At 49.1% G+C, this 26,324-nt stretch overlaps 1 protein-coding gene across 5 annotated transcripts in view; it reads left to right on the top strand.

The window, feature by feature from the left end:
• Positions 1-26,324, top strand: part of CDHR3 (cadherin related family member 3) — an 83,862-nt gene that overhangs the window by 54,157 nt on the left and 3,381 nt on the right. For all 5 annotated transcript variants that reach the window (XM_032787318.2, XM_075064750.1, XM_075064743.1 and 2 more), the window contains 6 exons: positions 7,179-7,360; positions 8,969-8,982; positions 11,489-11,520; positions 14,995-15,043; positions 19,597-19,697; positions 21,541-21,589. In XM_032787318.2, coding sequence (XP_032643209.1) covers positions 7,179-7,360; positions 8,969-8,982; positions 11,489-11,520; positions 14,995-15,043; positions 19,597-19,697; positions 21,541-21,589 — 427 coding nt within the window. The remainder of the gene's footprint in view (positions 1-7,178; positions 7,361-8,968; positions 8,983-11,488; positions 11,521-14,994; positions 15,044-19,596; positions 19,698-21,540; positions 21,590-26,324) is intronic.

The raw sequence follows: 26,324 nt of genomic DNA on the forward strand, positions 1-26,324 counted from the left end.
CCCGCGCCCGCTACGACAAGGAGCTGCCAGAGCTACCCCGTCCTTGCTTCGGCCCCGAGGAACCTCAGGGCCGCCCTCCGGAGGTATTCTCAGACCTAATACCCAGCCCTGAGTGGGAGGAACCCATGGTGCTGGGCGACCCTGTGGACCAGGTAGGAAACGAGGGGGAATTGGAAGTAGCCCGGGGGCAGCTGACTACAGTCAGGCTGCAGAGGGCCCCAAGCCTATGGCCGTGTGTTTCGGCCAGGATCCCACTGATCACTCTGTCAGTGTGTTTTGGTCAGGATCCCCCTGATCACTCTGTCAGTGTGTTTCGGCCTGGATCCCCACTGACTGCCACTAGTGGCGACAGCCACTAATAGGGCCCCGGACTGGAACGCAGAGGAGTGGGTGGGCCTGCGTTCCCCCTGCCACCCATAACCGGGTGGCAGAATCCCCTTCACCCTGACCTATGACACTAAGGAGACCATTGTGGGTTACCACTGCTCTGGCCCTGCTGCCACAAGGGCTGGAGCCTTTTGTACTGTTGTTTGGTGCCCGCCCGACCCAAGGGCTGGGGCCCTATAGACTTTACCACTGCTCTGCCCTGCTCCACACTGTGTTTAAGGGCTCCACCCAAGGGCTGGGAGCTGTTTGTAGGCTGTGTTTGTTGGTGTTGCCCTGCCTGCATCAAAGGTTGGGCCCTGTGGCCTTTGCCTGTTCAAGTCCTCTCGCTAGGGACGCGAACGTCCCCGGATGGTGGGCCGCGGTCTGAGGGACTGGAGCGGCCTGCGGAGGACAGGCGAGTGCCGATGTGCTCCCCTCCTCCGGCACAGGGAGGGTTGAGCCCTGGCAACGCCATCACAACTGGTACCAGAAGTGGGGAGTCAACCCTAGCCCCCGTGAGAAAAGGGGCTGGTTAGGGGGCGCTAACGATAGTCAACGTTCCCGAAACCAAGACATGGATCTGGAAAGCTGTCCAAACTGCTGCCAAAAAGCCAGGAGCTGGCAGGCAGCGGCGGCAACTGCTGCAGGCAGCAACGCAGCAGAACGCCCTTTTTCGGAGCAACAAGACAGCAACGAGACCCGGCCCTCTTCCAGCAGCAGCGACAGCAGCAGGCCGCCCAGCTGGAGCAGCAAACAGCAGCTTATCAGCAACTGGGGGCCACTACAGATGCCTATTTCGGGACTGAACCCGACCCGCCGGACGGGGCCACGGGAGAGGAACCGGAGGTCCCCGGTGCTGGCAACCTGCGCCTGACCAAGATGGGCCCGGGGGGAGCGACCCCGGAGGCTTCTGTCACATTTGAGCGGTGGCTCTAGTACACAGGTGGCCCAGGGCTCAATGGGCCACTCTCTTGGCCCCCACCTGACTGGCCAGCTCGCTGGCCTACCGCAGGCTGTCGGCGGAGGATGCCCGACTACGACCGGGTGAAGGCGCCGATCCTGCGACGCGTTGGACTCAGTCCCGAACGTTCAGACAACGGTTCCGGAGTCCAGGCATACCCACCGGCGCTCACCCTCGATTGGGTCGCCAAGGTCCTGAAAGAAGCCTGTCGGCAGCTGGCTGCAGCCCGATAACCCATACGGCGGAGGAAGTAACGAGGCAAGTGATTTCAAGCAGTTCATCACATGCCCTGCTGCCCCGAGGATGGGCCTGGGCCTCCGCACCGGCCCGTCACCCTGGGGGCCGCGGGTCTCCCTGATGGAGTTATTTCCTCACTTGCTGAGGCCTTGGTGAGGTCCGCCTTTTCGGCCCCAGCTCCGGGACCCGACCAAAACCCACCCGCAGAAGGAGACTGTTGCGCCCCTGTCGTGGATCCGCGGGGCCAGCGTCACGGACGGGCCCGACCGACGCCCTCGGACCCACCGTTCAAGCAGTCCTGGCCCGTGCCCTGGGCTTCCGGGGGTGCCTCCCTCGCGGGGCCTGTCAGAGGCCTCACGCGCGGGCCCCATGAAGTGCTCCGGTCCACCGGGCCCTCGCTGTGGGCGCGTCAGGAAATGGGAGGGAACCCTGCGCTTTTGGGTGTGGGAGGCCTGCTTTGGGTGTGGGAGGGCCGGCCACTTACAGAGGGACTGCCCCGCGATGGAGTGTGACTATGGGCAGGTATACGCAGGGGAAGGTCGGGCTCGAAGACCCCAGCCCCCTAAGCTCACGATCCCAGTGGTCGTGGGGAATCAGGCCACGACGGCCCTAGTAGACTCCGGCTGTGGGCAAATGTTGGTCTGTCAGGCCCTGGACCCACCGATCGACCCCGGTCTGGAACCCATTCACCTCCAGTGCATCCACGGAGACGTTCGCCCATACCCGAGTGCCCGGGCCCGACTAACCGTCAATGGCCTGACCCGGTCGCCGATTGTCGGGGTGGCCCCCCGTTTGGCCTACCCGGTCATTTTGGGGTGCGACTGGCCCGCCTTCGAGGGACTCCTTTGATCCATACCGGCCCTGGCGGCCGAGCCCCTGGAACTCCAGGAGAAGACCGAGGAGGGCCCCAGGGAAACCGGAGCGGAAACCTCAGAAGCTGAGGCTCCGACCGAAGGAGACCCCCCCCGCGCCCCGCTTCGACACGGACTTTTGTCGGGACCAGCGGGCCGACCCCTCGCTCTGACGGGCCTATGAGCAACTTGCGGCCATTGACGGGTCGGTCATCGACCTGGGCCGGGCTACGCAGTGGCCCCACTTCGAGCTCCGGTGGGACAGACTTTACCGGGTCGAGCGGGACCCCCGCACGCAAGAGCCTCGAACACAGCTTCTGGTGCCCCGATGCCATCGTCGGGCTGTAATGAGCTTGGCCCACGACATACCGGCGGGGGGGCACTTGGCGCATGAGAAGACCCTGGCACGGATTCGGGCCCGGTTCTATTGGCCAGGGATAGACGGGGACGTGCAGCGGTATTGTAGCTCCTGCCCGGGGTGTCAACTGGCTGCCCCACCCCGGACACCCAAAGCACCCTTGGTCCCGATGCCCCTGATTGATACGCCGTTCAAGCACGTCGCCATGGACCTGGTGGGCCCGCTGCCACGAAGCATAGCGGGATTTCAGTATGTCCTGGTCCTGATCGACTATGCCACCCGATTCCCGGAGGCCATCCCACTGCGGAGCATCACGGCCTGGACCATCGCGGGCGAGTTAGTGAAGGTGTTTTCCCGCGTGGGGTTGCCCAAGGAGATTCTGACAGACCAGGGCACGAACTTCACCTCCCGGCTACTGAACCAGGTCTGCTGACTCCTGGGGGTTAAGCAGCTCCGTACCTCCATCTACCACCCCCAGATGGACAGGCTGGTGGAGCGCTTCAATCGTACCCTCAAGGGTATGCTGAGACGGTTCCCGCCAGAAGACCTGCGTCATTGGGACCAACTCCTCCCGCCGCTACTCCTCGCTATCCGGGAGGTCCCGCAGGCTTCCACCAAGTTCTCCCCATTTGAACTCCTATATGGGCGGAGGCCACGGGGCCTCCTGGACCTAATGAAGGAGACGTGGGAACAATCGGCCTCCCCAACCCAGGGGCTTCTTCAATACGTCCTCCGGTTGCGGGAACACCTAACGCAGGCAGGAACCCTGGCGAAGGAAAACCTCAAGGGGAGGCAGGAGCGGAACTACAACCAGGGCACGCAACTGCGAGCATGTGCCCCCAGAGACCGGGTTCTCCTCCTCCTTCCCTCCAGCGAATCAAAGTTGTTGGCACGTAGGCAAGGCCCCTACGAGGTGCTTTGAAGGGTGGGGCCCGTCAACTACGAGATTCGCCAGCCGGGTCGCCGCAAGGAGAGGCAGCTCTACCACGTCAACTTGCTGAAACAGTGACAGGACCGAAAGGGCTTATTGATTGACCCCTGCCCGCCAGAGTCAGAGCTAGGGCTGGAAGCGACCCTGACGGAGGATGTGGCAGAGCCTGCCCTAGGGAGCACCCTGACGGAGGAGCAACAAGAGCAGGCCAAGTGTCTCTTGCGGGCCTTTCGCCGGATCTTCACGGCTCTACTGGGCTGCACGGCTGCCGCCTCTCACCAGGTCCTCACCGAGCCCGGGAAGGTCATCTGGGAAATGACCTGGCCCATCCCATACTGAATGCGCCAGGAAGTTGAGGACGAGGTCCAGGCAATGTTAGCCTTAGGGGTCATTGAGCCATCCCGGAGCGAATGGCGCAGCCCGGTGGTTCTAGTACCTAAGCTGGACGGCTCCCGGTGCTCCTGTATTGACTTCCGGAAGGTGAATGCCATCTCCCGTTTTGACGCCTACCCGATGCCTTGGATCGACGAGTTACTCGGCCGCCTGGGTGAGGCCCGCTACATCACGATGCTGGACCTTAGTAAGGAGTACTGGCAGATCCCCCTCGAGGAGGCGTCCAAGGAAAAGACCGCCTTTGCTACTCCATCCGGGGTATACCAATTTACCCGAATGCCCTTCGGCCTCCATGGCGCCCCCGCGACCTTTCAGCGGCTGATGGATCGCCTCTTGTGACCGCACCAGGAATATGCCGCCGCCTACCTGGACGATGTGATCCACAGCCGCTGCTGGGACGGACATTTGAATCAGGTCACGGCGGTCCTCCGCACCCTTCGAGAGGCGGGGTTAACCGCGAACCCCAAAAAGTGCCGGATAGCCTGGGAGGAAACTAATTACCTCGGGTATACCGTCGGGCAGGGACGAATAAAACCTCTCGTGGGGAAGGTCCAGGCCCTGGTGGAGTGCCCCACCCCGACAACAAAGCGGCAAGTACGGCGCTTCCTGAGGCTCGTAGGGTACTACCGGAGGTTTTTCCCCAATTCGCCTCGATTGCCGCACCCTTGACCGGGCTGTTGACGAAGGCTCGAGCCGTGCACTGGACCCTGGAGTGTGACACAGCCTTTAACACACTCCGCAACTGCCTGTGCCAGGAGCCTGTTCTTTACAGTCCCAACTTTGATAAACCCTTCATCCTTCAGATGGATGCGTCTAATGTGGGCTTGGGGCTGTCTTATTGCAGGAAGGAGACGGAGGAGATCATCCCGTCCTATACGTGAGCCGAAAGCTATTCCCCCGGGAGCGGAATTACGCCACCGTGGAGAAGGAGGCCCTCGCCGTCAAATGGGCCTGGGAGGCTCTTCGGTTCTTCCTGCTGGGTGGCTCGTTTATTCTGGTCACGGACCACGCTCCACTCCAGTGGCTCATGAGGATGAAGGACAATAATGCCTGCATTATGTGTTGGTGTTTGGCCTTGCAGCTCTATGCATTTACCATCCGGCATCGGGCCGGCAAGGACCACGCCAACGCGGACTTCTTCTGCCACCTCGAGGAGATGGAACTGCCCGGCCTCGACAAGCGGGGGCCGGACCTGAGGGCAGGGGTGTGTAGCGAGGCGGTGTGGCTCCCCTCCTCCACAGGGAGGGTTGAGCCCCGTCAATCATCCCCCAGGGTGGAACTGCTGGGCGGAAGTCCCGCCCCTCAGAGGGTCAGGCGGCAACCCGGAAGGATAAAAGCCGGGCCTCAGCCTTCAGTCAGGCCCCAGCTGCCACTGGGAGCAGACGTGCCTGCTGGCTCTCGTCACGGGGTGGCTGCTGAGGCCCGAGACTGGTACCAGGAGCTGCCAGAGCTATCCCGCGCCTGCTACGACAAGGAGCTGCCAGAGCTACCCCGCCGCCGCTACGACGAGGAGCTGCCAGAGCTACCCCGTCCTTGCTTCGGCCCCGAGGAACCGTCGGACCAGACCTGGGCCCGGCCCCGAGGAGCCGTCGGACCAGACCTGGGCCGCCCTCCCGGAGGTATTCCCGGACCTACCACCCAGCCCTGAGTGGAGGAACCCATGGTGCTGGGCGACCCTGCGGACCAGGTAGGAAACGAGGGGGAAATTGGAAGTAGCCCGGGGGCAGCTGACTACAGTCAGGCTGCAGAGGGCCCCGAGCCTATGGCCGTGTGTGTTCGGTCAGGATCCCCACTGATCACTCTGTCAGTGTGTTTCGGTCAGGATCCCCACTGACTGCCACTAGCGGCGACAGCCGCTACTAGGGCCCCGGGCTGGAACGCAGAGGAGTGGGTGGGCCTGCGTTCCCCCTGCCACCCGTAACCGGGTGGCAGAAACCGGGTGGCAGAACCCCCTTCACCCTGACCTAAGGAGACCACTGCGGTTACCACTGCTCTGCCCTGCTCCACAAGGGCTGGAGCTTTTTGTGCTGTGTTTGGTGCCCTGCCTGACCCAAGGGCTGGGCCCTATAGACTTTACCCCTGCTCTGCCCTGCTCCACAAGGGCTAGAGCTGTTTGTACTGTGTTTGTTGGTGCCCGCCTGCATCAAAGGTTGGGCCCCGTTGCCTTTGCCTGTGCTCAGTCCTCTCCATAGGGACCGAACATCCCCGGACGGTGGGCCGCGGGTCCGAGGGACTGGACCCTCGGAGGAGGCCGGTGTGGCTCCCCTCCTCCACAGGGAGGGTTGAGCCCCGGCAACCCTCGTCACAGGGGACCTCAGATATAGCTCGCAACTTTGTGGTTTAGATTTTTTTTTTCTAGAGCCAAGGAATGTCCCATGAGAATTTGAGGTTTCACTTATTTTTATGTGATGTTCCCGATTCCTCTAGGATCAACGCATTTTTAGAAAGGGAATTGTGTTACTACTACATTAGCATTGAACTGCATACAATGGTAGTGCTTTAAAACTTTCCAGTTTTGCCTTAGATAACTGGAAACTATTACCTCAACACTGAATAGTATTTCCTGTACTTCCATATACAAAGATAGTGAGGCAGAATCTTCTAGTTGTCTAAGGGTATATCTTCACTGCAATTGGGAGATGCGATTGCAGCCTGGGTAAACATACCTGAGCTAGCTTTGATCTAGCTAGATCAAACCTAACTCAAGTAACAATAGCAGTGGAGGGGGCAGCAGTCCAAGATAGGCTACCTTACTGAGTACCACCCCACCCAGGACTCTGGCTACATATTTAAATGGCTTGGGGCTGTGCCACCATTCCTGCTGCTGCAGCCATACTGATATTGTTACTCGAGCTAGCTTCAAAGTTAACTCGAATATGCCTATACATGCTGCAGTCACACCTCCTGAGTGCAGTGTAGACATATCTTAAGGCAATCCAAAATTTTTAAACACAACTACTGCATGCATATTTTAATAGAAAAACACAAGAGCACAATCAGGAACATACTTTTTATACTAGGTGTCAACAAAATTCAGAGTTTGCAGCATTTAAGAACCTTTTATATATTTTTTTTCCAAAGCCTGCCATTACGCTTCTGATCAGAACAGAAAACGTTTATTCTGAATCAGCTTGGTATGTGCCATTCCTCATTTCTGTTGGCAGCATGCTACTACTTGGACTCCTTGGATACCTATCCTTCCTGCTGGCAAAATATATCCGTACCTACTGTCCACCAAAACCCAAAGCAGACAAAAGACCACTGTAAGTAATCAAAAAAAGAACACTAATTTTCTTGAGAAAGAGTGAGTTTTTTGTTATTACTAGTAAGAAATACCTGCTACTTATAAAGACAGCTTGAAGCTCTGAGTGTTAATGGAATTTATACTTTGAATATTTTAGAGCAATATGTTTGCTGTAATAAACGTCACTAGTTGTTGGAATAGAATGTTCATTATTTAAAGAGTCAAATCAAAATGAAATTGAAATGCTTGGTGGATTTACTGATACTTTAGTCAAATGTTTTAGTTGAACATTACAAGCAGAAAAAATAATAATTGTTTCTTACCACCAGAAGTCCCAATCAGGATCCTGGCAAAACTGTCTGAAGATCTTTCAGAATGAGAGATAACTAAGGCTATGTTTTAGTCATGGGTATTTTTAGTAAAAGTCCTGGATAGGTCATGGTCAGTGAACAAAAATTCATGTTCCATGACGTGTACTTTACTTGTACCACTTACATGTAACTAAAACTTGGGCTGTGGGCGCTCTGGGGTGTGTGGGAGGGTGCAGTTTGGGGATGCCATGGGTGCTGGGGGGATAGCCTGGGGCCCCTGCTGGTGCTGGGGTGGGGCAAGTAGGTTCCCTACCCAGCTCTGCGTGTCCCTGCAGCTCCTAGGGGGAGGAAAGGCCAGGGGGGCTCCACACACTTCCCCCGCCAAACTCCGGTTCCGCAGCTTCCATTGGCCAGGAACCACGACCAATGGGAGCTGTGGAGGCGGTGCCTGCAAGCAGGGACAGCGTGCAGAGCCCCCTGGCCTCTCCGACTAGATCAGAGTTGCAGGGTCATGCCAGCTGCTTCCGGGGAGCCTCCCCCCCAAGATAAGCACTGCCCCACACCCTAACCTCCTGCCCCAGCCCTGAGCTCTCTCTCACACTGCTACTGCTGCTGGCCCAGGGGCTGCCTCAGGTAGCTCCTCAGCCAGTCACACGGCTTGCTGCAAAAGTCACAAAGGTCACAGAAAGTCACGGAATCCATGACTTCTGTGACAGACATGCAGTTAATAACAATAGCTTGCAGTTAATATTTTATTAGTCTAGAGGTGTGTGCAAGGAGTTTAGCCATTTGTGATACAAATGACAAATGGATACAGTGGCATAGAATCTGGCTGTTGTTGTTTATTAATTGGTGCCAATGATTCAATTGGGCCACATTAAAAAGCAATCTTGATATTTCAAGTCACATTTTAAACCTTTCCAATATTTTAAAAGATATTAGTTCAGCCCCAGAACTGGATGGGGAGCGCAATTTTTTAAAGTATAATTTTGGAGGGTGGTATAACTCCACTATGCTGTTACTGATAAGATTAAAAAATATACAGCCATTCTCTTCGGAGTCACAAGAACAATATTCAGGGCTGTTTTACTGCTCCTGGTAGCTCAATAGCAGTAGTTAATAATGCTGAGGTGCAGCAGAACAAACATGCCCAAATGAAACAAACCGAAAAAGGTCAAACACAAAAAAAATTCCATTTGCCAAATGAAAAAAGAACAGAACAGATTTGTTAGGGCTAGAACTGGAACGTGATTTTTTTTTTGTAGACAGGTATTGCATATATTAACTATATTGATAACTTTACATTTTTATTACAGGAAAAACACACCAGGTATGTATCTTTTTTAATGCTTTTATGACTTCTTAAGAACAAGTGCACCACTTAATAAGCTGCATCTCCACTAGCAGCTCGGGGTGTAATTCCAAGCTCCTGTACACATACGCTAGCTCTCATCTGAGTTAGCATGCTAAAAGTAGTACTGTGGCTGTAGTAACCTAGACAGTGGGAGCAGTGGCATGGACTAGCTGTGCCGGGAGTGTATTCTGGGGATCAGGCGGGTTTGCACTTGGCACTGCTAGCCGGTGTTGCTACTGCTGTTGCCCATGGTACCGTGGCTACGCTACTATTTTTAGCATGCTAGTTCAGATGAGAGCTAGCACTGATATGTGTACACAAGCTGGGGATCACACCCCGAGTGTGTAGGGTAGACATAACCTTAGTCAGAGAAATTTGTAATTCCATTTTCAGATAAATAATCCAAGTACAGGGATAACTGGGTGAAATTATATGGCCTGTGCTAATACAGAAGGTCACAATAGATGATCTAATGGTCCCTTCTGGTCTTAAAAATCTATGAAATTGTTGAGTAAAGAACAAGCCTGGTATAGCCTAGTGCTCTGGCATGGTGGGGCAGGAATTTATTAACTGTTTTCCAATTAGCCTTACCAGCACTTTTCATTAGTTCAATCTTCTAAATATAGGTTGAGCTGACTCAGTAACAACCAGCTTCTGGACACTGGACACACAACCAGGCCTTCCCAATTTGGAAGTAATGATTCTCACCTATAACAAAGGATTTTGGGTGCCTGGTTTTAGACCCTTAGAGGTGCCTGATTTTTCAGAGGCTGGATGCTTGGTACTTTCTGAAAAATTGGGTTCCTTCAAGTTGTCTCAAGTTGAGCACCCAAAAGTTGAGGCGGTGAGGGGAAAAGGAAGATGGCTTGAAGTAATTGTTCAGGCTCAGACCCATCTGTAGTAATTATACATTTTAGGCCATCACATGCCAACCAACAGAGCCTGTTGGTGGCTGGAGGTGTTGTTTGAAGGGAGATTTTTAAAAAAGCCTCAAAGCAGGGAACAAAAATGGAAATGCAGAAATGTAGAGGCAGCATGCACCCTTGAAATTGGGCAGCATCCATGGGTCTGTACTGTAGAGAAGCCCAGCCTCCCTACTATTGGCCCTGACTCTGACCCATAGGAAAAAAAAGGTAGGTGCTGAGCACCCACTGGCAGCTCCCCTATCAGCACCTCCTCCTTTCCTCAGTGCCTCTTGCCTGTCGGCAGCCCTGCCAATCAACACCTCCTCCTCCCTCCCAGTGACTCTTGCCACTGTGGATCAGCTGTTCTGCGACATGCAGCAGGCGCTGTGGGGCAGAGGAAGGCGCTGATTAGCAGCTGCCACTGGCAGGTAGGTCGCGCTTGGGGCAGGGGTCACAATAGGGCAAGAAGAGGTGGGGAGGGGGTGTGGCCTTGAGAGAAGGGGTGGAGTGGGGGGGTTCTGGGGAGAAGCCGGGGGGAGCACCCCTCCCACCCCGGCACTTTAGAAAGTTGGCGCCTATGCTCACTACTAACTCAGAATGAGTGAAAATGGGGGTCGGGTGGGGGAAAGAGATTGTAAATATCCAATCCATTTTTCAAATCAGAATTTTGCTTAATTGGGTTTGCAACACTTTCTTGTTTGACTTCCATGAACTTGCAAGTGCAAGAGCTTTACAAGTGAAAATACTCATGAAAGCTACATTTTAGTTCAAATATTCCCCACAGGTAAAATTTACTCTCCTGCAGAGGGCCAACACAAGGACTTTGGAGCAGCTGAATCCTCAGAATATGGCTTGATTGGGAGTTCAGTTGTGCATAGCCCTAGTGCTGTCTGTCTGCACAGAAGGGAATTTCTTCCTCAAAGCAAATAATTCACTGTCAAAAAGTCTGAGTAATTCTGAATTAAGAATACATGTGAATTTCTAAATCTTTTCAAACAATCAATGGAAAGTAAAATTCATTGAGGAAATTATTTGTGGCAAATTATTCACCTCTACTTCTAGGGCAAGACAGTCAAGTGTGACTCGCAATTTTGGGTGGCCAACCTGAAACTCCTCAAAGGGGACTGATTTTCAGAAAGTTCTGATCACCTATCCTGTGAAAGTCAGGCACTTTTAAAGGTGTCTCAAACTCACTAGTCATTTTTGAAAATCTTGTCTTTAATATCTACGTGTCACAGTCAAAAAAATTCTGATTTCTTAAGCCTGGTCTACATTAAGGGTGGGGGGAAATCGATCTAAGTTACGCATTACATGGATAATGTAGCTGAAGTCGACGTATTTAGATCTACTTACCATGGTGTCTTCATTGTGGTAAGTTGATGGCTGACGCTCCCTTGTTGACTCTGCCTGTGCCTTTTGCTCCAGTGGAGTACCAGAGTTGACAGGAGAGCGCTCGGTGGTTGATTTATCATGTCTAGACTAGACACGATAAATCGACCCCCCTGGATCGATCACTGTCTGTCGATCCTGTGCATAATGTAGACAAGCCCTTAGAATATGCATTTTCTTTCCTGTAGAAAAGAAGAAAGTTAAGAAAGAAGAGGTTTGGGTAAGTACTGTAAGTCACAAAGTAAAGTCAGTGTTTGAGCCATACCAGTCCTACAGTATGGTCACAGAACCTGTGGAACTTTTGTATGACGCCAATGATGGAGATTGCAAGATAGAATTCTTGGCATAGTTTGTTTCTGCCACTAGACATGTTTTCTACAAACCCACTATTTCAAAAATATTGAATAATGCTATTTAACTGTAGACATATCCTTGAGGTTTTTTCATATATACAGAGGGAAAATTGGAAGCAATCACTAGAAATACTAATGGGAATTTTAGCAAGTGGATCAATGATACCATATTAGATCCAATACATCTGTTAGCCTTTAAGGTGCCACAGGACTCATAGTTGTTTTATATTAGATTCTGGTCCCACAGATCTTACTCAGCCAATGAGAATCTGGTCTAAACAAAGACTGTAGGATTATGACTAATATAACAGTAACACTGAGATTCCAACTCAGACTGGTGCCCTGTTGTGTGTGTTAGCTGCTGTCCATATATAAGTGACAATCCCTGCCCTAAAGAGTTTACAACCTAAAGAGACAAGACAGGCAAAGAGTAGGAAGGGAATCAAAGAGAAGTGATGTGTCCAAGATCACACAGTAGGTCTGTGGTAGAGATGGAAATAGGTGCAGGTCTTGACTCCCAGTCTGGTGACCTGTCTACTAAGCATGAAGCTCCTTATCCACCAACAGTGTGCTGAGTGTTTTATAGAGGAGGGGTGAAATCCAGGCTTGATTAAAGTCAATGGCAAAACTCCCATTGACTTCAGTGGGGCCAAGATTTCACCCAAATCCCTGTCTGAAAGGATTTACAATCAGGACAGACACATAAAATACAGTGAGAGTAACAGGATGCAGTGGGAAGCAGCCCGTGTTTTCAGGAACATCTGTGTCCATGTCCTCCTCACGATGCCATCTCTTAGCCAGGTTCTGCACATACTGCAGTATAATGTGCAAGGTGTTTACAATGCTCACAACAGCAGCGGTGAGCTGAGCAGGCTCCATGCTTGCCATGCTACAGCATCTGCATGGGTAACCCAGGACAAAAAACATATAATGATTGACTGCAATTGCTTTCACGGGGAGGGGTTGGGGAAGACTGATGACATATACCTAAAACCACCTGTGACAATGTTTTTGCCCCATCAGGCATTGGGAGCTTAACCCAGAATTCCAGTGGGCAGCGGAGACTGCAGAAACTGTAGGATAGCTTCCCACAGTGCACTGCTCTGTGAGTAGACGCTAGCCACAGTAGTGAGGACGCACTCCGCCAACCTAATGCACTTAATGGGGACATACACTATCGACTGTATAAAATTGCTTTCTAAAGATGGACTTCTATAAAATCGACCTAATTTTGTAGTGTAGACATACCCTGAGTCTCCTTTCAGTTACACTGCTGCTGGTCAGGAGTAATGCTGTTGAAGTCAATGTATTTACACTGTGTAAAACTGGTTTGAGTGGAGAAACAGGCCTTTTGTTGTTCTCCTTCTGCTTGGTCTTTGGATAATAATCTCCCTTCTGACCCCCACCCCGACTCCACCATTCTTGTGTCTGATATAGGGGGTTGGGAAATGTAGTCTGGCTGGGGAGCCCAGTCTATAGAGGTGAATGGAGGCATGATGCACCTGAACTATAACTCCCATGAGGCACCATGGTGGGATTTCTGAATATAACATTTTCAGGTTTTGGCCAAAAACATTTTGATATTTGGGTGGAGGTTTTTTTGGTTGTTTTTTGTTTTAAGGAAAAGTCAAAATATATTACAGAAACAAAATTTTTCATGAACTGTTTGCTTTAGTTGAAACCCCAATTTTCCCTTCTAAAACAACAGGGCTTGTTAGGTCTGTAATTTGTTTGTGGGGCTTTAGGATAAAGATTTTCAACTGTCTAGCTTGTTACCTTCCTACCTGAGGAAAGGACTATGGGGAAAGGCATTTTGGAAGAATTGTGATTTATAGACGGATTGGATGAGGAGATGGAAATGAGGAGAACCAGGTCAGGGTTTTTATTTAGTGACATTGGAAAAAGAAAACCAATGTGACCTGTTAAATCTGGCCCAATGTGTGATATTAAACACTGAGAAAGCAGGCATTGAAAATAAGGAATCTTGAGCTAGTCAGGCTACATAATGCTGTCATTAGGGCTGGAGGATTCCCGCTCCATGCCCAGACACGTTAACGGACTTTTCCAGTAGCTGTACTGGCTGCAAATGCATCCCAATTCTTCAGGGCAAATTGAACATTAGACACTATTGCTTTTAAACCCTGCACTGTAGTTACAAATGTGCACTCACCAGAGGTGCCTTCTCTGCCTTCAGGGTCGGGGATCCTGCCTTGGGAGGGTATTGGCTCCAGGATGATGAAAAGGTCCTGGCTGCTGGGGAGAAGGGATTCACCGCTTGCCTGCTGCACATTCTCCTCCTCCTTTTCCTCCTCATCCACAAAATCCACCTCCATGTTGCGTGAGACTCTCCCCTTGCAGATGTCCATGGACAATGATGGGGTAGTGGTAAGATCCCCCCTTAGAATGTCATGCAGCTGATCATAGAAGATCTGATCCAGAGTGACCGTTTGCCTCCTTTGTCTTTCGGTAGGCTTGCCTGAGCTCCTTGACTTTCACGTGGTACTGCTATTTGTTCCTGTTGTAGCTCTGTCCATCATGCCCTGTGTGATTTTGGCATATATATTAGCATTCCTTCTTTTTGATCGGAATTCTTCTTGTACAGATTCTTCTCTCCATATAGCAATCAGATCCAGTGTCTCCCGTTGGCTTCGTGCTCCATGCTGGAGCTCGTTTGTGATTCTGGGGGGACTACACGGTCACCTGTGCTGCTGAGCTCACCACGCTGACCAAACAGCAAAAAGTTCCCGGGGCTTTTCCTGTGTACCAGGCTAGTGCATCGAAGTTGAAAGTGCTGTCCAGAGCGGTCACATTGGAACACTCTGGAATAGCTCCCAGAGGCCAATAACATCGATTTGCGTCTGCACTACCACAAATTTGACCCAGCAAGGTCGATTTTAGTGCTACTCCCCTCACCAGGGAGGAGTACAGAAGTCAATTTTAAGAGCCCTTTAGTTCAATGGAATGGGGTTGCTATAAAATCAACCCAATGCAGCTAAATTCGACCTAATCCTGTAGTGTAGACCAGGGCTCAGGCTCAATTCTTTTAGTTCTGATAATTCTGATACAGCAAAATGACATGATTAATTCCAGGATAATAGAGACTTGTGTACTTCTAACATGACATTTGGAGTCACTTAGTAGGTCAGAGCTTTGAACATTTGGTAGCAACTCCATAAGCCACAATGGCTTTTGTTGCCAGTTCTGATTAAACTCACCCTAATGCAATATGTGGGTCATATAAATCTGCTTCAAGCCAGTAGGTAAAAATGTCCAAGTCACTGCTTCTCCTTCTTGTTTAATTATTTCACAGGTTTGATTTCACATTGTCTCTCTCTTCATAGGAAATGACCAAGATAAACACTGTCTTTGATGGAGAAGCCAGAGATCCAGGTAAGGAAAAATTAAAAGTGAATTTAAATGTTTGGCTTGAAATAAACTGGACTGGTTACCTTAACTCTGGTTAGATATTTGCATTTCATTTAAGGCTTGTTGTTTCCAAGGAGAATGGGAATTACAAATGTTGATAAATGCACAGTAATGCACACTGGAAAATATAAACCCAGCTATTCATATAAAATAATGGGGTCGTCTAAATTAGCTGTTACCACTCAAGAAAGATCTTGGAGTCATTGTGGACAGTTCCCTGAAAACATCTGCTCAATGTGCAGTGGTAATCAATAAAGCTAACAATGTTAGGAGCCATTAAGCAAGGGATAGATAATAAGACAGAAAATATCATAATGCTACTGTGTAAAGCTATGACCCGCCCACACTTTGAATACTAAAAAGCAACAAAGAGTCCTGTGGCACCTTATAGACTAACAGACGTATTGGAGCATAAGCTCTTGTGGGTGAATACTCACTTTGTCAGATGCATGTAGTGGAAATTTCCAGAGGCAGGTATAAATATGCAGGAAAGAATCAGTCTAGAACCTCATTATCAGATGTTACCCTTCTGATACTTGACACCTTGAATACTGTATGCAGTTCTGGTTGCCCCATCTCAAAAAAGATATATTAGAAAAGTTACAGAGGAGGGCAATAAAAATGATTAGAGGAGTGGAACAGCTTCCATATGAGGAGAGACTAATAAGACTAGGACTGTTCAGTTTGGAAAAGAGATGAATAAGAGGTCTATAAAATCATGGACGGTGTGGAGAAAGTGAATAAGGAAGTGTTATCATTTCTTCACATAAACACAAGAACAAAGGGTCACCCAATGAAATTAATAGGCAGCAGGTTTAAAACAAACATAAGGAAGAACTTCTTTACACAACACACAGTCAACCTGTGGAACTCATTGCCGGGGGTGTTATAAAGGCCAAAAGTATAACTGGGTTAAAAAATGAATTAGATAAGCTCATATAGGATAGGTCCATCAATGGCTATTACCCAAGATGTTCAGGGATGCAACCCCAGGTGCTGTGACTGTACGACAGGGGGTGGATCACTTGATAAAGTGCCCTGTTCTGTTCACTCCCTCTGAAGCATCTGGCACTGGCACAGTCAGAACACAGGATACTGGGCTAGATGGACCATTGGTCTTATGTTCACAGATTATGAAAAATCACACCAATACCCTAGTGACATTGTAAATGAGCTAAGATATCTAAACATCTTGAAAGCATGTACTCTGAATATACAGAGAAAGAATATGCGTTATGGGGCAACTCCTGTTCCCCCTGCCAAGCAGTGGCACCAGGTGGAAGGGCTGCAGGAGGGGCAAAGCCCTTCCCCAAGATTTTTACATTTGCTTAAAGTTCCATAGGCGGCAGAGTTGGGGGCAGGAGGGGCAAGGCCTGACCACTTTTAAGCAGTAGTCCCATTGTAAATTGGTATAGCTGCTGCTGGAGGGGTCCAGACAGTCACTGTGGACCACTGAAAATTGACCTGCCCACCCCTCTATACAGATGGAGGGGTGGCTGGACCAAATGGTGTTGCTACCTGGTATATGGGGAGTATATTCCTGTAAGCACAGCACAGGGGAGTGCGCTGAGAACTTGACTCCTGGTGGCACCATCTCATGCACTATGTGGATAAGAGAGAGGGGAGGCTCTTAGCCTGAGAGAGACCTGGGGAGCCCTGCTAGGGGATCAGATGAGTGGGGACCAGAACAGAGAGTCTCTGTCAGGAGGGTGAGGGTGGGGAGACCAGAATTTTCTTCCCTAAATCCCCTCGCCCTCCCTGGAAATATCTGAATTGGTGCCACTTCTGCCAAGCAGGAATATGTGGATTTAGCACAGGAAGCTGGGGGAAAGATTCCTTCCTCCCTTGTGTGTGGAGGTGTAGGAGGACTGCTCCACGACTGCGACTGTAGTGCTAGGGCTGCAGGAATCCCTGTGGCAGTTGTACCCCTCCCCCACATTCAGGGGGTGGGCCAGTGGATTACGAGTAGATGTATTGATGCCACCTCCAAAATCTGCACAGGGAAGCACAGCAGGGGTCAATGGATCTCATTCCTGCACAACTGTTGAGAGCCCACCAAAGTAGGCAAAGCAGTGGATCTGAAATGTACCCAGAGAAGTGCACACTAGTGATTAGGCACCTATAAGAGCAACTTCCAAGTGTTCCCCTGCAGAAGAGCATGCGTGTTGTCATGGACTGCTAAACCCTATTATACTATTTAGCCATTAGGTGGCGTCATGTGTAACATACCTTATCTGAGCTTGTAGTAACTATAGCCAGCACTGCATTAAAGGATTTTATGGAGGACACCTCTCGTGTGTCCAGGGCCGGCTCCAATGTTTTTCCCACCCCTAGCGGCAGAAAAAAGAGACGTGATCAGCGGCAGCTCTACCGCTGCCGCTTTCCCCTTCGATGGCAATTCAGTGGCGGGTCCTTCCCTGTGAGAGGGACTGAGGGACCTGCTGCCGAAGAGCCGGACGTGCCGCCCCTTCCCATTGGCCGCCCCAAGCCCCTGCTTGGTGCACTGGTGCCAGAGCCGGCCCTGCGTGTCTCTGTCTGGGGTGGAAGCTCAATAGATAGTCCATACCTGCTACAAGAGCCTGACCTGCTTGTAGCAGCCCAGCAACCTATTGTGCACAAATACATGACATGTCCTTTCCTGACTGCCTTAGCTCTAAAGCAACAAGGTGAGTGAAGTAATATCTTTTACTGGACCAACTTCTTTGGTGAGAGACACAAGCTTTCAAGCTACACAGAGCTCTGCCTCTTCCCAAGTAGCTCAAAAGCTTGTCTCTCTCACGAACAAAAATTGGTCCAATAAAAAATATGACCTCACCCATCTTGTCTTTGTAATATCTTGGGACTGACACAGCTCTGAGAACAATGTCTACAAACATTGGATCTAAAGGTGACGAATACAAAGATGTTTGGGTTCAGGCTCTAGTTACAGAGTTCAGAGGATCTGAAATGCACCACAGTGTGAAGACGTTTGTGCTATGCCATGACTTTAGCATTATGCTGCAGTACAACGTTGCAGGGGCAGCAGAGATGTGTGTGTGCACCCTAGAAGCGCATTCCTGCAGCCTCGAGGAGGTTGGCTGTGTATGGGGACATTAGTATCTCAGAAGAGTTTTGGGAAGTCATCTTTCCATGTGTGCTGGTGAGAATGAGACCTGCCATGCAGACTGGGGTTATTCTCAGAGTGAGTGCTCTTTTGGGATGAATTAGCACATCATGGGAACAGTGCCACAACATCCCACCTGCAAGACTTGGATTCATAAGTGCTCAGTTCAGCAGACTCAAGAGGAGCGGGGTAAGGTGTCCTTCAAACTCCACTGGTGCAATAATTAAACCTTGCATGATACCCCATCTCCATTTTCAGGCTCTCACCTCAGCATCTTTTGTGCTGGTAACTACATCTAGGGCTATTAGACATTCCCTATTTTTTTCTATTCTAAAGTGCTTAATCTGCAAATACCCATATAAATCATGTGAGGAGAGATCCAATTTTTATCTTTAATTGCCCAAATGACACTAATGTGTCAGGATCCATTAAGCCTGATACTAACTATAGCATAGAACCGCCACTTCTCTCGCCAATCCTTACAAGACTTTTTGTCTCACAATACCTGATAAAAATAATGTTTGTTTAATTATAGGCAATTCCCCTAGTTCCCCATGTCCCTTGTCCACTTAACAAGTAAGGAGTAATTTAAACAATAAGGTAATTACACTGGACACAGGAAATTTCTCTACAGATCTCTGGAGAGTAAATGAGCTGAAGTAGTGGATGCCTGTTTCCAGTGTACAAAGGAAGAGTCACTATTAAAGTCTACAAAAGGCTAGAAATACTTTCAAAAAAAGCACTATTGCACAGTGCACTAAAGTACCAGAGATTTGAGACTGCAGGATCTGTACCTATGAGTTCCCCCCAGCACTTTGGGGATACCTGATCTCTGAGCCTGGGGTCAACTTGGACCAACTAACCTGAGTTTAAAGGTGTTAAACTATGTCTACAATAGATGCCATGTGGTGTTTCAAATTGTTTTTTCAAATAGTTAGCTACTTCGAGGTAGCAAACTCATCACACACACAGTCTTTCCTAGTCTAGACAATTGTGTATTTTAGGGCTGGTCTATACTACATCATTATACCAGGATATCTACATCAGTTAGGGGCGGTCGGGATTTTTTTAAACCAATAAACTACTACAAGCCCTAGTGTGGACACAGCTATAACCTTATAAAGGTGCCTTATACTCGTAGAACTTACTCATCTTCGTGAACCAGGATAATCACTTCCACCCCTCTATAACTGAATCCACAGTAGAGGAGTTTTGCTGCTTTACTAGACCTGTATAGTTAAAATAGCAAATCTAGGACTTAGATGAAGAAGTTGGGCTTGCCAAACTGACCAGAGCTGCCAGACCTTTTGATGAGATTTACTCCTTGGTAATTGACACACTGAGGGAAACTTCCTCCCATTGGTCTGCTAAAAGGAGAAATAGTTTAACTGTTTATGTTTTTCCCCCTACCCAGTCACTGGCAAAATGTATGAATACAATTCAAAATCTGGGGCCCGAAGATGGAAAGATACAAAGGAATCAATGGAGCCAGGAATAAAGGATCCACTTGCACAGGTAATTTCAACTGCCCCAGCAAACAGCAGTGAAGGGAAAGAGAACAGGGACTGCAAGCAATCAAGAAGCCGGAACAACTGGCACAGAGCTGGCAGCAGAGAATAACATGGCAGCAAAGCCCTCAGAAGGGAAGGCAGAAACTTCTAGCCAGGATAGCCTGAAAGTACACAAGCCAAAAGATGGAGCTGGGGGCAGGGGATCATCCTCACCAGGCAGGTCACCAGTGCCCTCTCCCAGGGCCGGTGGAAGGAAGTTTTGCGCCCTAGGTGAAACTTCCACCTTGCACCCCCCCCAGCTAACCCCCCACCCCACGGCAGCTAACTCAGCCCCCCACCCGGGGACCCCTCCCACAGCAGCTACCCCCCCACCGTGACAGCTAACCCCTCTCCCCCCGTCCTCCCATGGCAACTAACCCTGCCTGGGGAGACTTCCCCCCTCTCCACCCCCTCCCGGCAGCTAACCCTGCCTGGGAAGACTTCCCCCCCTATCTCCCCCACTTCAGGCAGCTAACCCTGCCTGGGGAGACCTCCTGTGGAAACTAAGCCTGCCTGAGTAGCCCGCCCCAGCTCACCTCGGCTCCGACTCCTCCACTGAGCACGTCAGCGCTGCTCTAATTCTCCTCCCCACCCAGGCTTGCAGTACTGATTGGAGGAGACTTAGAGCTGAGCTGTGTGCTCAGCGGAGGCGGCAGAGCGGAGGTAAGCTGGGGCGGGGAGCTGTTCCCCTGTGTGCCCCCCCCTCGTTATTGCAGGCAACCCTGTCCACGCGCCCCCCCCCCAGCTCACCTCCACCTCCTCGCCTGAGGGGGCTTTTAGGCGCCCCCAACCACTAGGCGCCCTAGGCGGCCGCCTAGTTTGCCTAAATGGTTGCACCGGCCCTGCCCTCTCCCAAAATATACCCTCAGTTACAGCCAAAACCAGCCTTAAAGAATGTGGTGTGAAGCTTTTGGGAGCCATCCCAACTGTGTGGTCTGTGGGAAAACCTTCAATATTAACAGATTCCACAGACAAGAGGGGCTTGTGCTTCTTACTCAACACCTTTCTTACTGTCCGTTTTCCCTCACACTACGATGTAAATTACACTCAAATGTAGAGCCACGTTGTCCCTGCGCCTGTGTGGATGCGTGAACTTGGGGGAAGGAGGGAAGGGTACAATGAGCTTCTCTATTCCCCTGTGTGTCACTCCACATAGGACCAAACCATAAATGCAATCCTCATGCTCCCCACAACACAAAGACTGTTGGTTACTGCAGCTAGAAGCGTGAGCAACCCCAGCGGGAGGTGAGCCCCTGGTCACAGAAAGGATACACGCTACACGTCCATAAATAACGTTGGCATGTTGTAGGTATGGTGTGTGTGTGTGTGTGCTCGTGCTCTCTCTCTCCAGAAAGCATCATGCCTCCATTCTGCATCAACATGGGCCAGAACTGAAAGGCAGAATTGCACCCTTTGGTTGCATTAAAATAATGGGGAGACGGGTTTGTAAATGTGAACAAGAGTTTTCACAGTTAGGATGGAAACAAGTGTGTATCTTGATCTGAACTTTGCTTTGCCATAAGGAATTCCCAAACCCCTTCTCTACTGGAAATGCCCCTCTTGTGACTGTATTTTGGGAGTCATTTAGCATGTCAGAACCGATTAATTCTCCTTTGAACATTTGGTAGCAACACCATAAGCCACAATGGCTTTTGTTGCCAGTTCTGATTAAACTCACCCTAATGCAACATGTGGGTTATATAAATCCGCTTCAATCTATGTAGGTAAAAATGTCCAAATCACCGCTCCTCGTCCTCCTCCTCTAATTATTTTACAGGCTTGATTTCACATTGTGTGTCTCCTCATAGGAAATGACCAAGATAAACACTGTCTTTGATGGAGAAGCCAGAGATCCAGGTAAGGAAAAATTAAAAGTGAATTTAAATGTTTAGCTTGAAATAAGGTAACTAATTCAGTTTAACTCTGGTTAGATATTTGCATTTCATATTTAAGGCTTCTAGTTTCCAAGGAGAATGGGAGTTACATTTCAAGTCAATGTTGATAAATGCATAGTAATGCACATTGGAAAATATACACCCGACTATACATATAAAAGATGGGGTCTTCTAAATTAACTGTTCCACTCAAGAAAGATCTTGATGTCATTGTGGATAGTTCTCTGGAAACATCTGCTCAATGTGCAGTGGTAGTCAATAAAGCTAACAATGTTAGGAGCCATTAATAAGGGATACATAATAAGACAGAAAATATAATGCTACTCCGTAAATATATGGCAAGCCGACACCTTGAAGACTGTATGCAGTTTTGGTCGCCCCGTCTCAAAAAAGATATATTGGAATTGGAAAAGTTACAGAGAAAGGCAATAAAAATGATTAGGGGAATGGAACAGTTTCCATATGAGGAGAGATTAATAAGACTGGAACTTTTCAGTTTGGAAAAGAAATGAATAAGAGGTGATATGATAGAGGTCTATAAAATCATGCAAGCTGTGGAGAAAGTGAATACAGAAATATTATTTCTTCGCAAACACAAGAACAAAGGGTCACTCAATGAAATTAATAGGCAGCAGGTTTAAAACAAACATAAGGAAGAACTTCTTCACACAACACACAGTAAATCTGTGGAACTCATTGCCAGGGGGTGTTATTAAGGCCAAAAGTATAACTGGGTTAAAAAATGAATTAGATAAGTTCATACAGGTAGGTCCATCAATGGCTATTACCCAAGATGTTCAGGGATACAACCTCAGGTGCAGGGTATCCTAAGCCTGCAAGTGCCAGAAGCTGGGACTGGGTGACAGGGGTTGGATCACACAATAAAGTGCCTTGTTCTGTTCACTCCCTCTGTCGCATCTGGCACTGGCACAGTCAGAAGACAGGATACTGGGCTAGATGGACCATTGGTCTTATGTTCACAGGTTATGAAAATCACGCCAATGCCCTAGTAACATTTGTAAATGAGCTAAGATATCTAAATATCTTGAAAGCATGTACTCTGAATATACAGAGAGAGAATATGCATTATGGGGCAACTCCTGTTCCCCCTGCCAAGCAGTGGCACCAGGTGGAAGGGCTGCAGGAGGGGCAAAGCCCTTCCCCAAGATTTTTACATTTGTTCAAAGTTCCACAGGTGGTAGAGCTGGAGGTGGGAGGGATAAGGCCTGACCACTTTTAAGCAGTAGTCCCATTGTAAATTGGTATAGCTGCTGCTGGAGGGGTCCAGACAGTCACTGTGGCTGCATGGTGGCAACACCACTGAAAATTGATCTGCCCACCCCTTTATACAGATGGAGGGGTGGCTGGACCAAATGGTGTTGCTACCTGGTGTATGGGGAGTGTATTCCTGTAAGCACAGCACAGCGAAGTGCACTGAGAACTTGACTCCTGGTGGCACCATCTCATGCACTTTGTGGGTAAGAGAGAGGGGAGGCTCTTAGTCAGAGAAAGACCCGGGGAGCCCTGCTAGGGATCAGACGAGTGGGGACCAGAACAGAGAGTCTCTGTCAGGAGGGTTAGAGTGGGGAGACCAGAATTCCCACCCCCCAAGCCTTTCCCCCTGGAAATATCTGAATTGGTGCCACTTCTGCCAAGCAGGAATACATGGACTTAGCACAGGGAGTGAGGAGGAAAGAATCCCTTCCTCTCCCTCACCCCCCATGTGTGTGGAGAGGTAGCAGGACTGCTCCATGACTGTGATTGTAGTGCTAGGGCTGCAGGAATCCCTGTGGCAGTTGTACCCCTCCTCCACATTCAGGAGGTGGGCTAGTGGATTAGGAGTAGATGTATTGATGCCACCTCCAAAATCTGCACAGGGGAGCACAGCAGGGGTCAATGGGTCTCACTCCTGCACAGCTGCTATGAGCCCACCTTCCTCTCATGCAGCAGAAATGCATTGGTGCCGTTGCATCCAGGGACTACTGACTATATAACGCAGGAGAACCTATGGGTCAGGCTGCTTCTCAGAAACAAGACAAGAAGACTGAAAGAATTGAGGCAAAAGCAAGATGCAACAGGATGAGGCAAAAGCTGTAGCACTGATCTTCTTCCTAAATGAGTGGCCATTGTGAGATCTATACCTTAATGCCCAGAAAGGCTGGAAAAATGTGCACCAATTGGAGAAAGCCCAGAGGAGGCAACAAAAATGTTTAATGGCCTAGAAAACATGACTTATAATGAAAGATTGAAAAAACTGGATTTGTTTAGCCTGGAGAAGAGAGGACTGAGCCTTGACATAATAGTCTTCAAGTATGTAAAAGGCTGCAATAAAGAGGAGTATAATAAATTGTTATCCTTATCCACTGAGGACAGAATAAGCAGCAATGGGCTTAAATTGCAGCAAGGGAGATTTAGGTTAGACATTAGGAAAACCTTCCTGTCAGGGTAGTTAAGCACTGGAACAAATTACCTAGGAAGGTTACGGAAGCTCCAGGGCCTGATTAACTTTTTGTGGGTCTGGCGCCAAACATATTTGTGGGCCCCCCTGGGGAGTAAAGGGGCCAGGGGCAAGAGCATAGCAGGCAGGGTGGATTTGATGTAAATCGTGATTTAAATCACCAGTCAGGGAGACTCAACGTAATCATGGTTTTCTACATAAAAGTGCATTCTTGTTGGTTGTTTGTTATAACCTTAATACATATCCTTCACAACTCAGAGATAGATGTAGTTTTCATTTTTAGAAGGTACCCACTATACATTTTTAAACAATGATTTATTTTGAAAACTTTTCAGATTAGTTTTACAGCTATATCAGAAAATGAATGATTATTTGGTTATTTAATTTACCAAAGGTAATTGAAACAGATATTTATGAAGTCATTGGGAGGTGAACTATCTCCAATTCAACAGGTTAATCATTAATATTTGGAGGATCTTCTTGCCATGCTGTATTAGGAGATCATCACCAAACAGACATTTAAATGTTTTATTTATTTAACGAAAACAACAATATTAAGTATTCTGGATTTTTATCTTCAACAGCAAACAATATTTTAACAAAAAAGCAAACGTACCTCGCTTCTCATATTTATTTCCAGTCTTCTCCTTGTCCAGATCTATTCCGCTCCCAACAATCTTCTATACACTGAACTTTCTGAAACTTTGCACTTTCAGAGAGAGGTAAGGGATTGACTCTGTGTACACTAATTTGCAGAGGGACAATAAAGTTGAGTTCTGTTATTTCTCACCTCTACCTATTTATTTATTTAAAAACATTTTTGCTGTTAACAAGCATGTTACCTCTGGAGACACAAATCCAGTTTAAGAACTGCAAAACTAAGCATCACTGGTGGTATCTTCTAGACTGAGCACTGAGTCCCATTGGGTAGATAGAAAGATTAACCTAAATAATCTATACAGAAGCCTGTAGAACCCCAGAGGATTGGGTCCCTAATCCATGAATTATTGGAACTCATTTACAAAACCTTTCTTAAACATTACGTGAATATATTGTCATACTATAGAATAATTAGAATTTATAATCCCTATTTCATGATAAGCTATAATGTATCTTAATTAAAACTATCTTTAGATGGATTTTTTTGATAAAATGCTTTTTGAGGAAAAAACCTGATTTAAATTTTAAAAAAATCAATCAGATTTTGATTTTTTTTTTTTAAATTGATTTTTATCCACTCTGACAGCGGGGCAGGGTATAGGGGGGAAAGATTGGTCCCCAGCTGGTGCGAGGCAGGAGCCAGGGGCAAGATGAGCACAGTGGGGCATGGGGGGAGGATTAGTCCTTGCTAACTAGAGCAAGGCAGGGACCAGGGGCAAAAGCACAGCAGGGCAGGAGCTAGAGTTGGTCCCTGGAGCAAGGGAGGGGCTGGAGGTAAACTGCAAGTGCAGCAGGGCTGGGGAGGGGGTAAACAGGATCCCCTCCCTGCCCCTGCCCACATAGAGCAGGTACCTACCTTCTCTCTGGTTCTAGCCCATTCTTTAATCTCTCTCTGCACGGAGCTGCCTCTCCTCCAGTGTGATGAAGTTGGAATGTTCTCAATGTTTTCTCTGAATACTGTGTGGGTGCCTAAGTTTCCCCTATGCATTTCTTAAGTATCTAAGTGGTGGGTGATTGTTGCAGAGCCCTACGCAGGTGTGATGCTGTCTGCACAGAGAATGGCTGACAAGGGTGCAGGGCTTGGCCAGGAGTTAGGGTGAAGGAGGGGGCTCAGGGTTGGGACGTAGAGCGTTTACCTGGGGCAGCTCCTGTTTGGTGCAAGGGTGCATATGGGAATGGGTGTGTGGGGGTGCAGGAGTCAGGGCTGGGTGTGTGGGGGTGCTCCCAGCCCCCTTCCCTGAGTGGCTTAAGGCAGGGTGTTGGAGGGGGTTATCATAAGCATCTTTCCCAAATCTGGACCTTAGCGTCCAGAAATCTGGGTGCCTGCATGAACCTCTAAGCTTAATTACCAGCTCAGATTTGATCTCGCTGCCACCATCCAAAAATTCCAGGGTTTTGGCTCCCTCTGGTCTCCCAAACCCTTCCCTGGGGAACCCCAAGACTCAGGAGCCCTGAGTCTTACCGCAAAGGGAAATAACCTACTTCCCTTCCCCCTCTCTCTTCCACCCAGACTTTCCTCTCTGGGCTAACCTGAGAGTTACTGATGCAATCTCTTTACATCACAATACCAAGAAGCATG

The sequence above is a fragment of the Chelonoidis abingdonii genome, chromosome 1 (assembly GCF_003597395.2).
Source record: "Chelonoidis abingdonii isolate Lonesome George chromosome 1, CheloAbing_2.0, whole genome shotgun sequence".
NCBI lineage: Eukaryota > Metazoa > Chordata > Testudines > Testudinidae > Chelonoidis > Chelonoidis abingdonii.